Here is a 17,645-nt window from a genome sequence, read left to right as displayed (position 1 = left end):
GTCTTCCTGATTCTTTCCAAAGTTAGATCATTTGATTTTACCTTAGCTGGTGAAATAAATTATCATTACCTTACTCAATCTGTATTTAACTTTCCTTCTACTTCATCATTCTCTGCAGCCTCTGTGATCCCAACTCACCCCCAAGAAGAGCAAAGAGCCTTTTCTGATTCCGTGTTAAACTGCCTCAATTCTCACCAATTTATTTTTGTAAGCTAATCATTTAAAGTCTAGATTCTCTCACAGACATCGGTGAATATCCATAATCAGAATGATGGGTCATCAATACAAAAATAGTAGAAGAATAAAATCTGTTATTGAACTATTATTACATGCTGGATTTAACACCATTTTCTCTAAAAGTGGTGTTAATTATTAAGCCAAGATAAAACATCCTGCAGGTCTTCTTCAGTGTCCTCATATTACATATTTTCTCATGATGAATTCTTCGGTGATTACTATTAAAACATACATAAGCCTCATAATATATTTTTCTCACTTCTCTTCATGATTTAGAAACTTACATTGTATGACTTACAATGTCATACAGTTCTAATGATTCTGTTGCCTAACTGTGAGTATACTTAGTAAATCAATATTTTCTAACTTAATAATAGAACTATTAAAAACTACAATAATGAGTGGAGAAGTTTCTTGTGTACTTTTCAGAATCTTTAAATTGCATTTTTTCTATTGATTGGTTAATTTTTTTTAATAGGTAAGAGATTTTGAACAAAAGTCATATGGTCATAAATTTAAGTATTTTCATTCAAAGCCCCTAAATAATAGACTTTAATATTGATTGAAGTAAATTAAATGAAATTTCATGGTTCTCTTTCATCATTTTTATCCACAGGCCTCTTTGGAAGTGAGCAGGCAACACAGAGGACTTGTAATATTTTTGTTTTTGTCCAATAAGGATCCAAAAAAAGATAAATCACAAACAAATATTAAGGGTTCAGTACAAATTCTAGTTCTGTTGGAGGCAATGAATATTCTAAAATACCTGAAAGTTTTTATAATGACATATAAGCTATAATTCTAATATAAAAAAGAAATTTATTTATGAATTTTCTGATCTTTGATTATAAAGGCAGTGGCAAATAAAATATTCCATATATAAACACTTTAAAGCTATTTATTAAATATTTCTATTTGGTATCATCATTATCACTGTTTGAGCTATTAGTGTCATCATAAATAGAAGTGTTTCTAATTGAAGATACCATCACATCTACAATGACTCTTCTGGGGTTTTCTTCCAAATCAGTCTGTATTGCTCCAACTTCTGCTAGCTTCCATTCAAGTTCTGCAATAAATAATCCATCAGTAAATCAGATAAAAATCTTGGAACATCTATATGAAACAGAAGTTGACTCTAATAAAATTAATGTGGAAATGATGATATATTTAGAACTAGATTACAATGAAAGTACTACAATATCAAGATACACATTGGATACAGCAAAGTTATACTTAAAGGGAGAAATTATGATTAGAATGTTTATTTTAAAATGACTGAAAATAGTGCTTTGAAAGTACAAATCAAGAAGTTAGGAAAAAAATAAAGTAAACCCAAAGAAAGCAGAATGAGGCATATAATGAAGAAAAGACTTTAGCAAAAGTAGAAAAACAAAATCAGTAGAGGTGACCAACAAAATCAAAAGTTGATTCTTTGAAGAGACAAATAGACATACTTTGGGCAAAAATGATCACAAGTAAAGGAAAGAAACCAAATAATATAAAGATTTTACATGGGGAATAACCAAGATAAAGACTTGAAAGCCATGAGACTACTATGAGAAAAAAAGTATGCCAATACATTTGAAAATTTTAGTGGGAAAATTTCAACAAAAATGTGAATTACGAAAACATATTCAACAGGGAAACTGAAAAGAATTGAACTGATAACCAAAATCCCCCAACCCTGCAAATTCCTTATTTGTTAAATTTATTCCTAAGCACTGTATAAATGAACAGACCATTTGTGAGGAAAATTACAAAATACACTTATGAGGAAAATTACAAAATATATTACATTATGAAAAGTAATACAATTGACGCTTGAACAACACAGGTTTGAACTGCAGGGGTTCACTTATTCGTGGATTTTTTTCAGTAAATGTATATTATAGTACTACATGATCCAAGGTTGGTTGAATCCACAGATGCAGAACCGCAAATATGGAGGGCCAACTGTAAAGTTATGTGTGGATTTTCGACTGCATGGGGTCAGTGCTCCTAACCCCTGTGTTGTTCAAGGGCCAACTGTAAATATATTATATTTATGAGGAAAACTACCAAAAAATGAAAGAAGACCAAAATAAGTGACATGCTATATCTTATTCATGGATAGGAACATTCACTATTATTAGGATATCAAGTCTCCAACAATTAATCTATAAATATAATTCTAATAACTAACAACAGTATTTCTCACAGAACTTGACTAATTCCAACATTTATATAAAATTTTGAAAAAGACTTGCCCTACTAGAGACAACTAGATTGTTACAAAGCTACAGTAATTAACACAGTGCTATATTGATTCAGGGATAGACAAACAGACCAGTGGAACATAGTAGAAATTTCAGAAACAGATTGAAGCATTTTTTTTAATCCTGAAAAATGACACTGGAAATATTAAAAGCCAGTGGGGGAAAAACACATCACATACATTAGGATGGTTACTATTTTAAAAAACAAAACAGAACATAACAGGTGTTGGTGTGGATGCAGAGAAATTAGAACTCCTGTGTACTGTTGGTGGGAGTGCAATATGGTGAAGCCCCTATGGAAAACAGTATGCTGTCACTCAGAAAATTAAAGTAGAATTATCATATGATCTAGCATCTCTACTTCTGAGTATACATTCAAAAGAACTGAAAACAGGGACTAGAACAGGTTATTTGCACGTCCATGTTCATAGCAGCATTATTCACAACGGCCAAAGACAGAAGCAACAAATCTTTCCATCAACACATTAATGGGTAAACAAAATGTGCTATAAAAACATACAATGGAATATTATTCAGCCTTAAAGCCTTAAAAAGGAAGGAAATCCTGACCCATGCTACAACATGGATTAACCTTGAGGACATTATGCCAAGTGAAACAAGCCAGTCACAAAAGGACAAACACTGTATGATTCACTGAGAGGAGTCAAATTCAGAGGTAGAAAGCAGAATGGTGGTTGCCAGGGGCTGGAGGGAACAGAGAATAGGGAGTTATTGTTTAAGGATATAGAGTTGCAGTTATGCAAGATGCAAAGAGTTCTAGAGATGGATAATGATGACGATAGCAGCACAACAGTGAAAATATATCAATACTTAATGTCACTTAAAGATATACTTAAAAATGATTAAATAAAATAACATTATTTATAAATTAAGTCCCAGGTATGTAATGTATACCACAATAACTACAGTTAATAATACTGTATTGTATATTTTTAAATGGTTAAAATGGTAAATTTCATGTTATGTGTATTTTACAATTAAAAAATTTTTTTCAAATGTAACAATTTTAAAAAGCATGGACCAGATAACACACTATTCATGATAGTGATTGCTTAGTGAGGCAGGGAGGGGAACAGGATTAGGAATGGAAATACAGGCAACCTCAACAATATCTGTACTGTTTTTTTCAATAATAAACAAATAGCTGAAGGAAACATGAACAAATGTTCACATTTGTTATTTTTGGTAATGATTACATGAATATTTACTGTATTATTGTCTGTATTTCTATGCAGTTTTTAAATTTAGAGGATAAGGTACAAGCTGAAAAAACAAGGCAGTAAAACAAAGAGGGGCCTTAGAGACTGGGAGAAGGAAAATTCTGGAACAATCAAAATACTGGAGGCCTTAGTAAGGCCAAAAGCAGTTTTAGGGGAATGAGAGAGTGAAAGGAAAGCTGTTAAAAATAGCTATTCACAATGGCTTTAATACGATTGTCTGAGAGAAAGATTTTAATAATACAGGATTAAAGCAGTTCCAAGAAATGACTAACTGAAGAATATGGTCTTAGAACTAGGTTAGAAAGTAAACATTATTAAAAAAGGTAAAAATATAAAGTCCTGTGCTGTGAACTGTCAAAAAGAAAATAGTAGTAGGCATAGTTCTTATACCTGTTAGGGAGACAAAACTCAAAGGGAATTGGTTAACCAACAAAATCTGACAGTATGTAGGTAAGTGGAAAATAAGTTGTATAGAGAATATATGCTATAGAAATTCAGTAGAGAAGATGAAAACAGATTATAAATTGGTCCAGAATCACATAATGGAATAAATGGTAACCTAGGAGACCCATGAAGGAATAGGGTTTGGATGGAAGAAAAAAGTAGGGTAAGGTATTTGGGGTATAGGAAAAGAGTATGAAACAAAGTATGAAGCCATAAATGAGTTAAGTGCATCTGGGGTAGTGGTTGAAGACCAGCCTGGCTGGAGCAGCAACTAGGAAGCACTGAGAAGTATAATTGTATAGATGGGCTGAAAGTTTCAAGCATATGATTCTGAATTTTTAACTTATTTGAAACAAGGAACCATTAAGGATTTAAGCAAATGCGTGTTATGATAGTATTACTGTAGGAAAATTAATCTGGAGGCATCTAAGAAGAAAAAGAAGTAAGAGAAAATAAGAGGAAAAACCTTATGTTTTATGAAAATAAACTTTCATGATATATGTTAATTTATAGAAGTTTTTTTACAAATGAATTTAAAAGTAACATCATTACCTTCTAGCTTGAGATTTATCCCTCCACATTCTATAATTCCAATGAATTTGCCTTCTATCTGACCATTTTTATAAACAAAAATTGTTGGTAAACAATTGTCATGGTAGTGTTGAATACAGCTATTCACAATGGCTTTAACAAATTTAGTTTCAGGAAACTTTCTTGCTAGGAGACTAAGATGCTGGTTAACCAACGAACACATTGGGATGCTAAAAAGAGAAACAGTACACACAACGTTGTTAAAAAACAAGACTACTCATCTCAATCTAATGTAATAAGTGAAACATCTCCGTGACAAAAATATATCTTTAGATATTCTTTTAATATAAGAGCATATCAATTGCTAGCCTCTATTTTTACCTTTAGTAAGGATGAACTATAGAGTTCTCTGATTTTTAAAAAAATATATTTATTTATTTATTTGCCTGCACTGGGTCTTAGTTGTGGCACGCAGGATCTTCGTTGCAGCATGAGGGATCTTTTAGTTGCGGCATGCAGTTTCTTTAGTTGCGTCTTGTGGGATATTTAGGTGCGTCTTGTGGGAGCTTTAGTTGCACCTTGCGGAATTTTTAGTTGCATCCTGTGGACTCTTTAGTTGCATCTTGTGGGATCTAGTTCCCTGACCAGGGATTGAACCCGGGCCCCCTGCATTGGGAGCATGGAGCCTTAGCTACCGGACCACCAGGGAAGTCACAAGTTCTCTCATTTTTATTACAAACACCATTATAGCCTAGGAATGAAGCTTGCTACCACGGGAATTTGCTGCCTAACTGAAGCTAACCATATCTAACTTAGCATCAATTTAATCGAGCCAGTTCCTAGTTTATAGCACATGGAGGGGGTTGGGGGGCAGTGGGGGGGGAGGAGAAAAAAAGAAAAGAAAAAAGCAGGACATATCTAGGGACTCCTTAGCAGCTCTGAATTGAAACAAGGGGATCCCGACTCTTCATCAAGGGTTTATTTCCACATGAGATCATCACATCTGAAGTTATTTCAAGCTTCCTTGAATTCCTTTACTCTAACAAACTTCATCCATCCTTCTCTTTGACATGTCACATCCTGTTCCCCATCATCCAGAACTATTCTTCATCAGGAATTTAAAATTGATTGGAAATATAACCAAAACCTACAATTCTTCCTGCTCGATCACTTAACTCTCGTTACACTCACACGTTAATTAGTCCCTTTTCTCTCAGTCTATCACTCACTCACAGATTTATCAAATACTTTCAAAGCTAATCCTCTGCTTTACCCCACACTCTTTCCATTTCCTATGGGGCCTTTATTTGTTATTCTGCTTCCCTCTCTTCCTGTTTTCTTAACCTTTCCTTCTTCACTTTACATAAAATTACTAAATTTTTAAAAAAGTCCCTTTTAACTCTCCCTCTAATAAACTACTCTCTAGCCTTCTGGTCACAGCCTAGATGAAAAAGGTAAAAAAAAATCTCTATGTTCTGTTCACTTCCCTTGTTAAAGAGTTCTCCTTTTTTGACTTCTGTGATAACACTTTCTATTAATTTCCTTTTTACTCCTTTGACTTCCTTCTTCTGTCTATACCTCAAATGTAGATATTCCTTGTAATTATGTCCTAGACCCTTTTCTAATTCTAGATACATTCACTGGGCAGTCTCACCCATTCTGATATCAACAGCTGATGAACTTCATCTCCCCTCCTTCCTCAAACAAACAAACAAAAAAATCTGATCTTTATCAGTATTTTCTTTAAAAAAAATAAAACACTGAATTTGATGCATGTATTTCTCCTTTGTATGCATTTTCTCATCATTCGTATAGAGCATATTTGAAACAACAGTGTAAAGAAATATTTGTGTGAACTGATGTTAATTAGGGAAAAGTTCTTTAAACAGACAAAATTAGTACTTTTTTCTCTTGTACTACACTTTATATGTCCTTTCAAAATATATATATAATGTTTAATTGGCCTCTTGTACTATACCATAAAAGCATCTTATTCCCCTTTGTATTCTCAACTCCTAAAACCTGTCACACCTATAGTTGAAGTCGAAGCTCTCTTAACTGAGTGGCTCATGCCAGGGCATACTGCATGCCCCAGGCAGGTGGTAACCCTTCTGGACTTTTGTCTGTTTTTTCCCTCTACATCTATTTATGCCCACTGCACATTTTATTATAATTAACAAATAAATTAAAATGGGACAACAAAAATCATTGTAGTTCTTAAGAAAATCAAATGCATGCTTTGGAAAAACTTGATAAAGCTGAACCACTAAGAAAAAAATTGCAGTTTAGTTCATTGTAGGCTAGACAAACATAAATGATAGAGGAAGAATAAGGATTTCTGCACTCAAATTGCTTCACATGTACTTTTGAGTTCTTGCTCCATTTTTAAACAAACCCTGAAAACTGAAATCAATGGTAATGCGCTAGGTCTTATCAATATTTGGGGGAAGACTTGTATATTTTTTAATTTGGCTTTTCTTTATCAGTTTCTGGCTTTTATCCTCAATATATTTTGCTAAACTTGTTTCACAAATTAAAAAAAAAATCTCAACGAAGTGGGTATAGAGGGAACATATCTCAACATAATAAAGGCCATATATGACTAGCCCACAGCTTATGTCATACTCAACAGTGAAAAGCTGAAAGCCTTTCCTCAAGATGAGGAACAAGACAAGATTGCCCACTCTTACCGCTTTTATTCAACATAATATTGTAAGTCCTAGCCAGAGCAATTAGGCAAGGTACATAAATAAATAAATAAATGGCATCCAAATAGGAAAGGAAGAAGTAAAATTGTCACTATTTGCAGATGACATGATATTATATGTAGAAAACCCTAAAGACTCCATCAAAAAAAAAAACTGAATAAAGAATTCAGTAAAGTTGCAAGATAAAAAAAAAAATCAATCCACAAAAACCAGCTGTTTCTATACACTAATCATGAACTATCAGAAGGAGAAATAAAGAAAACAATCCCATTTATAATTGCATCAGAAAGAATAAAATACCCAGGAATAAACTTACCCAAGGATGTGAAAGACCTGCATATTGAAAATTACAAGACATTAATGAAAGAAATTGAAAAAGAAACAAACATGAAAGATACTTTGTGCTCATGGATTGGAAATTATTTTTGTTAAAATGTTCATAGCACCCAAAGCAATCTACAGATTCAATGCAATCCTTATCAAAATGCCAATGGAATTTTTCACAGAAAGAGAACAAAATTTGAATAGAATCACAAAAAATCCAAATAGCCAAAGCAATCTTGAGAAAGAATAAAGCTGGAGGCATCTTGCTTCCTGATTTCAAACTGTATTATAAAGGTATAGTAATTAAAATATTATGGCATTTGCATAAAAATAGACACAAAGATCAATGGAACAGCATAGGGAGCCCAGAAATAAACCCACACCTTATATGGTTAATTTATGACAAAGAAGGCAAGAATATACAATGGGGAAAGGACAGTCTCTTTAATAAATGGTGTTGGGAAAACTGGACAGTCACATGCAGAAAAATGAAACTTGATCCCTATCTTACACCATACACAAAAATTAACTCAAATTGGATTAAAGACTTGAATGTAAGACCTGAAACCACAGAACTCCTAGAAGAGAACGTAAGTAATGACGTAGGTCTTGGTAATGATTTTTTGAATCTGACACCAAAAGCAAAAGCAATGAAAGCAAAAGTAAATGAGACTACATTATACTAAAAAGTTTCTGCACATCAAAAGAAACTATCAATAAAATGAAAGGCAACCTACTGAATGGGAGAAAATATTTGCAAATCATATGTCTGATAAGGAGCTAATATCAAAACATATAAAGAACTCATATAACTCAATATCAAATAAACGATCTGATTTAAAAATGGGCAGAAGATCTGAATACACATTTTTCCAAAGAAGACATACAGACGGCCAACAGGTACATGAAAATATACTCAACATTATTAATCATCAGGGAAATGCAAGTCAAAACCACAGTGAGATATCACCTCACACCTATTAAAATGGCTATTATCAGAAAGACAGGAAATAACATGTTGGCAAGGACATGGAGAAAAGAGAATTCTTGTGCACTGTTGGTGGGAATGTAAATTGGTACAGCCACTATGGAAAACAGTATAGAGGTTCCTCAAAAAATTAAAAATAGAACTACCATATGATCTAGCAATTCTACCTTTGGTTATTTATCTGGAGAAAAAAAACACTAACTCGAGAAGATACATGCACCCCCATATTCATTGCAGCATTATTTACAATAGCCAAGATATGGAAACAACCTAAATGTCCATCAATGGATGAATGGACAAATAAATTGTGGTATATATACAATGGAATATTATTCAGCCATAAAAAAGAACAAAAATTTGCCTTTTGGGACAACATGAATGTACCTAAAGGGTATTATGACAAGTGAAATAAGTTAGACAGAGAAAAGCAAATGCCATATGATATCTCTTATATGTGGAATCTAGAAAGAAAAAAAAAAAGCTCATAGATACAGAGCACAGACTGGTGGCTGCCAGAGGTGGGGGAAATGGATAAAGCGGGACCGAAGGTAAAAAAGTCAAAGCAGGGAATCACACAAAAATAATTTTAACTTAAATATTTTATTTTCATCTGACATATATAAACATACATTAATTTAGTAATCTTTGATATTGGCTCATGAGCTGCTCACCTATAGCTTTTCTCATCTAAACTATACCATAATACATTGTACCATAATACATCTGTATTTTCTCAGTGCACTCTGTATTTTCTCAGTGCACTCAGGCCAAAAAATCTCCCTTGCCTCTACAATATCTAATAAGTAATCAAGTTATATTGATTCTACCTCCTTATCTTATACCTATCCTCTCCTCTCTTTCTCTACTGCTTTCCTCCTTTCCTGTCTCATCTGAGCAACTTCAGATTGTCCTAAGTGGTCTCTGTGTTTCCAGTCATGGTTCCCCAAACCCATCCTAGACCCTACTGAAAAAGTTGGCTCAGCAGGAAAATCTCATCATGCAACAAATGCCCTTCCCTCGATTGTAAAATCCTCCAATGGCTCCTCACTGCCTTCAGGATAAAGTCTGGGCTCCTCAGGGTAGCTTTCAAGATTCTCTGTGGTCTGGCTCCTGCCTATCTCTCCAGCATTATTATCTGCCTGCCACCATATTACTCAAGGTCCTCTAAAGCAAGATGATCCCTCTTATTTCTGTACCTTTGTTCAAGCTGCATACCCCATCAGAAATACCCCATTCAGTCTGTCTACTTCCTCCAACTCTGTAAACTCAGGGAATCTTTTCTTAATTTTTGAGGCCAAGACCAAGAATTATTTCACAGAAAGTTCTGTACTTCCACCCTCCAAGAGTTGAACTTACTACTCCCTCTTCAGTGCTTTTACTCTACTCTGTATAGAATTCAATCATAGCACCTAAAAGACATAATTATTACATCTAATTGTCTCCCTCTACTGAAATTTCTTCAATGGGAGAGATAGATGCCTTATATGCCTTTGCACCTCCAGCATCTACAAAATCCTCAGAAATCAGCTTAACACTAAGAGATGTTATATATCAATTTATGTAACAAAAAGCTAAGAGAAAAACAAATTAAATGCATTATATGTTTAATTTACATTTCAGAATATATGTATACATATATATCCTGATAAGTATAACCTGCTACAAATCTAGATACTGCTTTATTTTAGTGGATAGCATACTAAAGGTAATATTAGAAAAACATGTACTGCCTAACTTAAATCAGTTTTCCACACAAAGCAATGACATAAATACTTTATAAGCTTCAGTTTCCCTCAAATAGGTGAAATGCACCCACAAATATCTAATTTAGAAGAATTTTATGATTACTATCACAATGAGAGCTGAGTCGGTGGTATGACCCACTTATGGGGTGGGTGGTGTTAATGGCAGAAGGCAGGTGGGCATTGGTGGTAGCGGTGAAAAGTACAGAATTAGGAGAGTATGGCACAATAGACTGCAGTGCAGGGAGAAAGTGGCTACCTGAAGGCAGTTCTGACAGCAAGCGGTAGGGAAAAGACTTGGTGTTGGGGTTCAAGGGCCAAAATTGAACCTCAGAAGATCTGTAAAAACTAAGGGAGACCTCTGACATCCGAAAACAAGTTAAGGGCCTAGTTATGATATTTGAGGTTCAAAATATACAGTTGGGTACAGGAATAATGTAGAAGCCCCAAATTAGAACTTGGACACAGGCATAAGATTGAATAAAATCGAAAACAAGGCTGACTTGAAGTTAAGCCACTAGGTTCACTGGCCCAGAGTGAACTAGATCCCTTTAAGGTAACCTAAGCAGGCTGAGCCTATAAACTTAATGGCAAAGAGACATTAAAATTACAGAACTTAGGAATCTAGTTAAAAAACAAACTCTTACCCTCCTGTAAAATTTTTAGAAGGCAGCTAGAAACACAAATTTATCAGTTATACTTTACATTATTAAAAAGTTATTAAAAACTAGACTTTTCTAAAGAACATGTGTAACACAAATAATTGTTTTCTGTTTTATAACTTTGATTATAGATTAGTTTTCTTAATTTTGTACCAACACATTAATACATTTTCTTAATGTCAAGAAAACTAATTTTATTTTTTCTTGGCTGCGCTGGGTCTTAGTTGCGGCACGCGGGATCTTCGTGGTGGCATGTAGAATCTTTTAGTTGCAGCATGAGAACTTTTAGTTGCAACATGTGGGATCTAGTTCCCTGACAAGGGATCGAACCCGGGCCCACTGCATTGGGAGTGTGTGGTCTTAGCCACTGGACCACCAGGGAAGTCCCAAAACACGTATTTTATGTAACTATCTTAGATTGCCCCCCCAGGAACTTTCTGAGAAGGTCATAAAAAACTATTATGAAAACAGATTCTTACTCTTTGAGTCCATCAAAGCATAACAGTTTGAAACAGACTAGATGAGACTAAAACACATTCAACCTCTTTTATGAATTTTTGAAAATTATTGGTCAAAACTAGTTATTTATCTAGATATAACCATTAAAGTAAATTTTATACTATAGTATGAGCATTCAAAACTAACATCTATTCTGCTAATCAGAATGGGTCTCAGAAAAGACATTCAGTGAATCACTTCAGTATATAACATTTATCACACACAGATCCCAGTATTATAAATGTCAGTGTTCCTCATACCTATTTGTGAAGAATGAAAATCAGCAGCATTTACACACTTGATTTTACCATATAAGTGGTATAGGTAAAATGGGAATTGATTCTTTTTAAGGCTTTAAACTACTCAAAAATTAATTATCAATCTTTTTAGTTACAATAAAAGTAATGTCTTCTTTTATGGGTCACGGTGTCCTATTAAAATTTGTTTGAGAAACTGGTGAGTTGGTAAACAGCAGGGTTCTAATTTGCCTAAGTTGCTCTGTTCAGAATTTCTCTGAGGATCTGAAGAGAGAAGAACTTTTTATACAGAGAATGAGATGAGGACATGAGGGCTACTGTCATGACCTCTGTTCTTATTTGGCTTAGAGCCCAGGCAGAGGGGCTGGGACCAAAAGCTAGAGGGGCTGTTTCCATGAGAGATGTGTGAAACTATGGGAGCTAGCAGCTCCTCTGGCCGGGAGTTAGGGAAAAGTCCACTCTTCCTGGTAACTGTTACAGCAGGCTGGTGAGGCCTGGGGACATATGGGTTATACTTAATACAACTAGGCACTCTAAAATTATCTGTTTTGGGGGAATAAGGGAATGCAAGGGAATTATTCAGTTAAAGGAGACTTAAGAGCTGAATTCCCTAGCAGTCCAGGGGTTAGGACTCAGTGCTTTCTCTGCCGTGGCCCCAATATCTGGTCATGGAGCTAAGATCCTGCAAGCCATGTGGCTCGGCCAAAAAAAAAAAAAAAAAAAATAGAGAGACTTAAGAGACTTGATATATCCAAATGCACTGCATGATCCTTATTGGACCCTTGTTCAAAAATATATGTATTTATGAAAGAGACTTTGAAGTCAGTTGGAGAAATTTGAGTAAGGACTGCCTGGGTATTAGGTGAGAAAATGGTTATATAGAAAAATGCCCTTATATTTTGAAGATGCATGCTGAGGTACTTCAGAGTAAAGCATCACATAATTTATTTTGAAATGGTTCTACAAATACACACACATACACATATAAACAAAATGATACAAATATGGCAAAATGTTCATTGTTGAATCTACCTGGCTGGTATTTAGGGTGCTCATTTTATCATTCTTTTTACTTTTCTGTATGTTTGAAATTTTCTATAAGTTTTTTTAATTAACTGTCAAAGAGTACTTATTTTTCTAAGAAGTATAACAAGTTCTTTAAATTAGACATGAAATATATTAAAATACCTAATTTAATCCCTGAAGCCAATGACTCTACACATATATTTTTCTTTATTTATTTTTGGCTGTGTTGGGTCCTTGTTGCTGCGTGCGGGCTTTCTCTAGTTGTGGCGAGCGGGGGCTACTCTTTGTTGTGGTGCCTGGGCTTCTCATTGCGGTGGCTTCTCTTGTTGCAGAGCATGGGGTCTAGGCACGCGGGCTTCAGTAGTTGTGGCATGCAGGCTCAGTAGTTGTGGCACACGGGCTTAGTTGCTTCACGGCATGTGGGATATTCCCGGACCAGGGCTCGAACCCATGTCCCCCGCACTGGCAGGCAGATTCTTAACCACTGTACCACCAGGGAAGCCCATATTTTTCTTTTTTTAATTGAAGTATGGTTGATTTACTTTATTTTTCTTGATTAATCTTTGTTATATGCTTTATACAACATTAAAACCAGAAATATGTATATTAAAAATTAGTATATTAGCCTTTTGCAAAAAGCTATGGTAATTACCTTGATCTGTATAGGTGAATTATAACCCACACATCCTTTTCTGCATTTGTGACTTCATTCACATACTGATTTCCAGAAATTTCTCTTAATTCCCCAAATTTCTGTTTTTTCTTAAGAGCTTTCCATTCCTGTAACCGCTTTTCTCTAGTTAAGAAAAAGAAATTAAATTACATAAGACTATTGTTATATTCTTAAGGCCATCCCCATATACAGTAATAATTTAGAGCAATGAATGTAATGCTAGTACATATCAAACACTTTAAAGAGTAACTATTAACGGCTTTACAATGCCAGTTTCTCTTTTTATATGGGTATTTGCTTTATCATGGGTATTGTAAAGTATAAGAAATTAGCTACTGACTTAATTTTTGTTTAAGACTAAGTCAATCATAGCTATAGAGAGTTTATTTAGACATTGGGTCAACAAATTCTCATATACGGCTTAAATAAATAAAGGGAGAGTATACATAATAACTAATATTTATTGAGGGCTTACTATGTTGCTAGGTGCTGTTTTAAGTGCGTTAACTAATTTAATCCTTGCAAAAACTTTATGAAGTTAGTACTATTACTATCCCCATTGACATGCTCTTACCTATCATGCTAAGCTGACTTTCAGTTCAAAGCCTTTGTGAATATATGCAATTAATTGTTATAAATGTATTGCAGGTAGAGAGGTGGTAGAGAAAGAGTGATTATGAGTATGGACTCTAAGGTCAGACTGAACTGGCTTTAAGTGCCAGCTCCCACTTACTAGTGGCGTGGACTTGGGCAAGTTATTTAATCTTTCCAAGCTGCAGTTTCCCCCAATGTGAATAAAACTAAAATCTGCTTGCATGGGATTGTTCGGGATTAAGTGTAAACATGTAAATTTCTTAGGGCAGTGTCTAGCACACCATGAGCCTTTCATAAGTGTTACCTAGTTATTCATCTATAGAGAACCTTAAAACTTTGTTAAACAAATCTCAAAATTTACATACTTTGATTTAGCTGTTGAATACTTGAGTTTATGAAGCAAATCCAAATGGTTCTGACATATCTGCAAGTATGTTAAAAGTTACTGACTGTGTATCTCTAAGTACCTGGAAGTACTTACTCCCCTTCTTTCTCTGTGTATTAACTATATTTTCTTGTTTTCTGTACAGTAAGTCCTCTACATACAAACAAGTTCCATTCTGAGAGCACATTCATTAAATCCAATTTGTTTGTAAGTCCAACAAAGTTAGCCTAGGTATCCAACTAACACAATCGGTTATATAGTACTGTACAGTAATAAGTTTATAATACTTTTCACACAAATAATACATAAAACACAAACACACAAAAATAAAACATTTTTGATCTTACAGTACAGTACCTTGAAAAGTACAGTAGTGCAGTACAACAGCTGGCATACAGGGGCACTTTGGCAACTTTGAAAGTTCTCAACTTGAAGGTTTGTATGTAGGGGACTTACTATATTCAGCTCTGGCATCTGGGGTCTTCCTGATCCTAGAGAGACTGCCCCTCTCTGAGCTAGCTAGTTCCCAAAGATAGCAAACACTCACCAGAAAGCACAGTCCTCAAATGCAAACCAACCAATCCAGAGCCCAGTCCCTCAACTACCTCCTTTACTGGGCTGAGCCACTATCCCCCTGCCCAAATCATCCCCTGGGCTTGGTACCAGACAATTAGAGATAGACACTACAGTCCAGAGCCTGCCAAATTTTTTCCAACTAGCCAATCCTAAGTCTCCTTACCCTGCCTAGCTCGTCTTTCCCACAGAAACTACATAAAGGCTCATATCCATCTTAGCCTCTCCCTCCTCCTGCCTCTTGACCAACTGGTGCTTCCCTGTGTGGCCCTGCATTGTGGGGCATGCCCCCTACTCTTGAGACCTGTGAATAATAATGGCAATTATCTCCTGATCTGTTGGCTTCACCATACCTGAATATATACAAAATCCTGGGTCTATTTTAAAACACTGTGTCCTTATTTCACATATTAGAAACATGACCAGTAAGACCACTCACTTTATATAACAAGTAATCCAAGCAAAATTAAGCCTAGAGGAGAATGTCAAGAACAGTAATCCAAGTCTAGGGCCCTTTCAGTTTTCAAACTGAAGGTCTACAATTTTCCTTCTACTGGCCCAGATATTCAGAACTTACAGTCACTCCAGAGAGCTTTTGGGAGCCCTATTTTGTTTGCATTGAGTATTTGGCATCACTATCATTAATGTCCCTCAATTTGATCTCATTGGCTTAATATGTTTCAGAATTTTCAAAAAGTTTTTGTTCCAATGATGGCACTATGCCCTACTTAATGGTGCAGCTATCAACTACTTTTCTTCTTCCTCCACTCTTCCACCTTCTCCTCCTCATTTTTCTTTACTTTAAACAGAATTGGGCAGGGAAAGACATAAAAACCTGGGTTAGCTTTGTCATCAGGAAGTGACAGAGTGTTCAATGGCCTGCATTTTTCACCTAACAGTCATACCAGCTGTGATTCAGTCTCATAAACAGAAAGCCCTCTAGCTATTTTAAGCAGCAAGAAGCTTAATCTGAGGAATTAAGTGCTTTACAAACTTAATGGAAAGATGAAGGAGGAGGCTCCAGACTGGGCTACCAGGAAGACTCCCCGAACAACTTTGCAAAACTGGTCTGCCAAGGGAACAGCTTTCTCCGCTGCAATCCAGAAACTGGGGAATCTGGAACTAACGTTCCAATTGTGCCCTAGTATCCCCTACTCTGGTGATCAGAAAACCCCTGTAACAGTTGTCTCTAGGAACCTATCTCCTTAGCAGAGACTGGGAGAAAATATTTGCAAAAGTCGTATCTGAACTGGACTGTTATTTGAAATATACAAAACTCTAAAAACTCCACAATAAGAAAACAACCTGATTTTAAAAATGGGCGAAAGGTCTTAACAGACACCTCACCAAAGAAGATATACAGATGATAAATAAGCATATGAAAGGATGCTCCACATCTATGTCAACAGGAAAACAAAATTAAAACAATGAGAGGCCACTACACACCTATTAGAATGGCCAATATCTGGAACACTGATAACACCAAATGCTGGAGAGGACTGGAGAAACAGGAACTCTCGTTCGTTGCTGATGGGAGTGCAAAATGGTACAGGCACTTTGGAAGACAGTTTGGCCGTTTGTTTTCTTTCCTTTACAAAACTAAACATACTCTTATCATTTGATCCAGCTATCAAGCTCCTTGATATTTACCCAGAGGTGTTGAAAACATGTCCACACAAAAACCTGCACACAGATGTTTACAGCAACTTTACTCATAATTGCCAAAAGTTGGGGACTTCACTGGTGGCGCAGTGGTAAAGAATCCACCTGCCAATGCAGGGGGAACATGGGTTTGATCCCTGTTCTGGGAAGATCCCACATGCCACGGAGCAACTAAGCCCGTGTGCCACAGCTGCTGAGCCTGCGCTCTAGAGCCCGCAGGCCACAACTACTGAGCCCGCAAGCCACAACTACTGAGCCTGCGTGCCATGACTACTGAAGCCCATGCGCCTAGAGCCCATGCTCCACAACAAGAGAATGAGAAGCCTGCACACCCCAACGAAGAGTAGCCCCCACTCACGGCAACTAGAGATAGCCCGTGCACAGCAACGAAGACCCAATGCAGCCAAAAATAAACAAATAAACAAATAATTGCCAGAAGTTGAAAGCAACTAAGATGTCCTTCAGTAGATGAATGGATAAATAAACTGTGGTACATCCAGATAATGAAATATTATTCAGCGCTAAAAAGAAATGAGCTATCAAGCCATGGAAAGACATGGAGAAACCTTAAATGCATATTACTAAGTGAAAGAAGCCAATCTAAGAAGGCTACATACTATACGATCCCAACTATATGACAGACTGGAAAAGGCAGAACAGTGGAGACAGTACAAAGATCAGGGGTTGGCAGGGGAGAGGAATGAATAGGCAGACCACAGAGGATTTTTAGGGCAGTGAAAATACTGTGAATGGTACCATAATGATGGATATATGTCATACATTTGTCCAAACCCAAGAATGAACTGTAATGTACATTATGGACTTCGGGTGATTCTGATGTA

At 35.7% G+C, this 17,645-nt stretch overlaps 1 protein-coding gene across 1 annotated transcript in view; it reads right to left on the bottom strand.

Moving 5' to 3' along the window:
- Window positions 1-832: 832 nt before the first annotated feature.
- Window positions 833-17,645, bottom strand: part of PDCL2 (phosducin like 2) — a 32,418-nt gene continuing 15,605 nt past the window's right edge. Inside the window, exons 3-5 of the mRNA XM_065878080.1 lie at window positions 13,569-13,712; window positions 4,733-4,941; window positions 833-1,306 (exon numbers count right to left, since the gene is read on the bottom strand). Coding sequence (XP_065734152.1) covers window positions 1,149-1,306; window positions 4,733-4,941; window positions 13,569-13,712 — 511 coding nt within the window. The 3' untranslated portion in view covers window positions 833-1,148. The remainder of the gene's footprint in view (window positions 1,307-4,732; window positions 4,942-13,568; window positions 13,713-17,645) is intronic.

Source organism: Phocoena phocoena, chromosome 5, assembly GCF_963924675.1.
Source record: "Phocoena phocoena chromosome 5, mPhoPho1.1, whole genome shotgun sequence".
In the NCBI taxonomy this organism is placed as follows: domain Eukaryota; kingdom Metazoa; phylum Chordata; class Mammalia; order Artiodactyla; family Phocoenidae; genus Phocoena; species Phocoena phocoena.
This window is presented reverse-complemented; position numbering and strand designations above follow the sequence as displayed.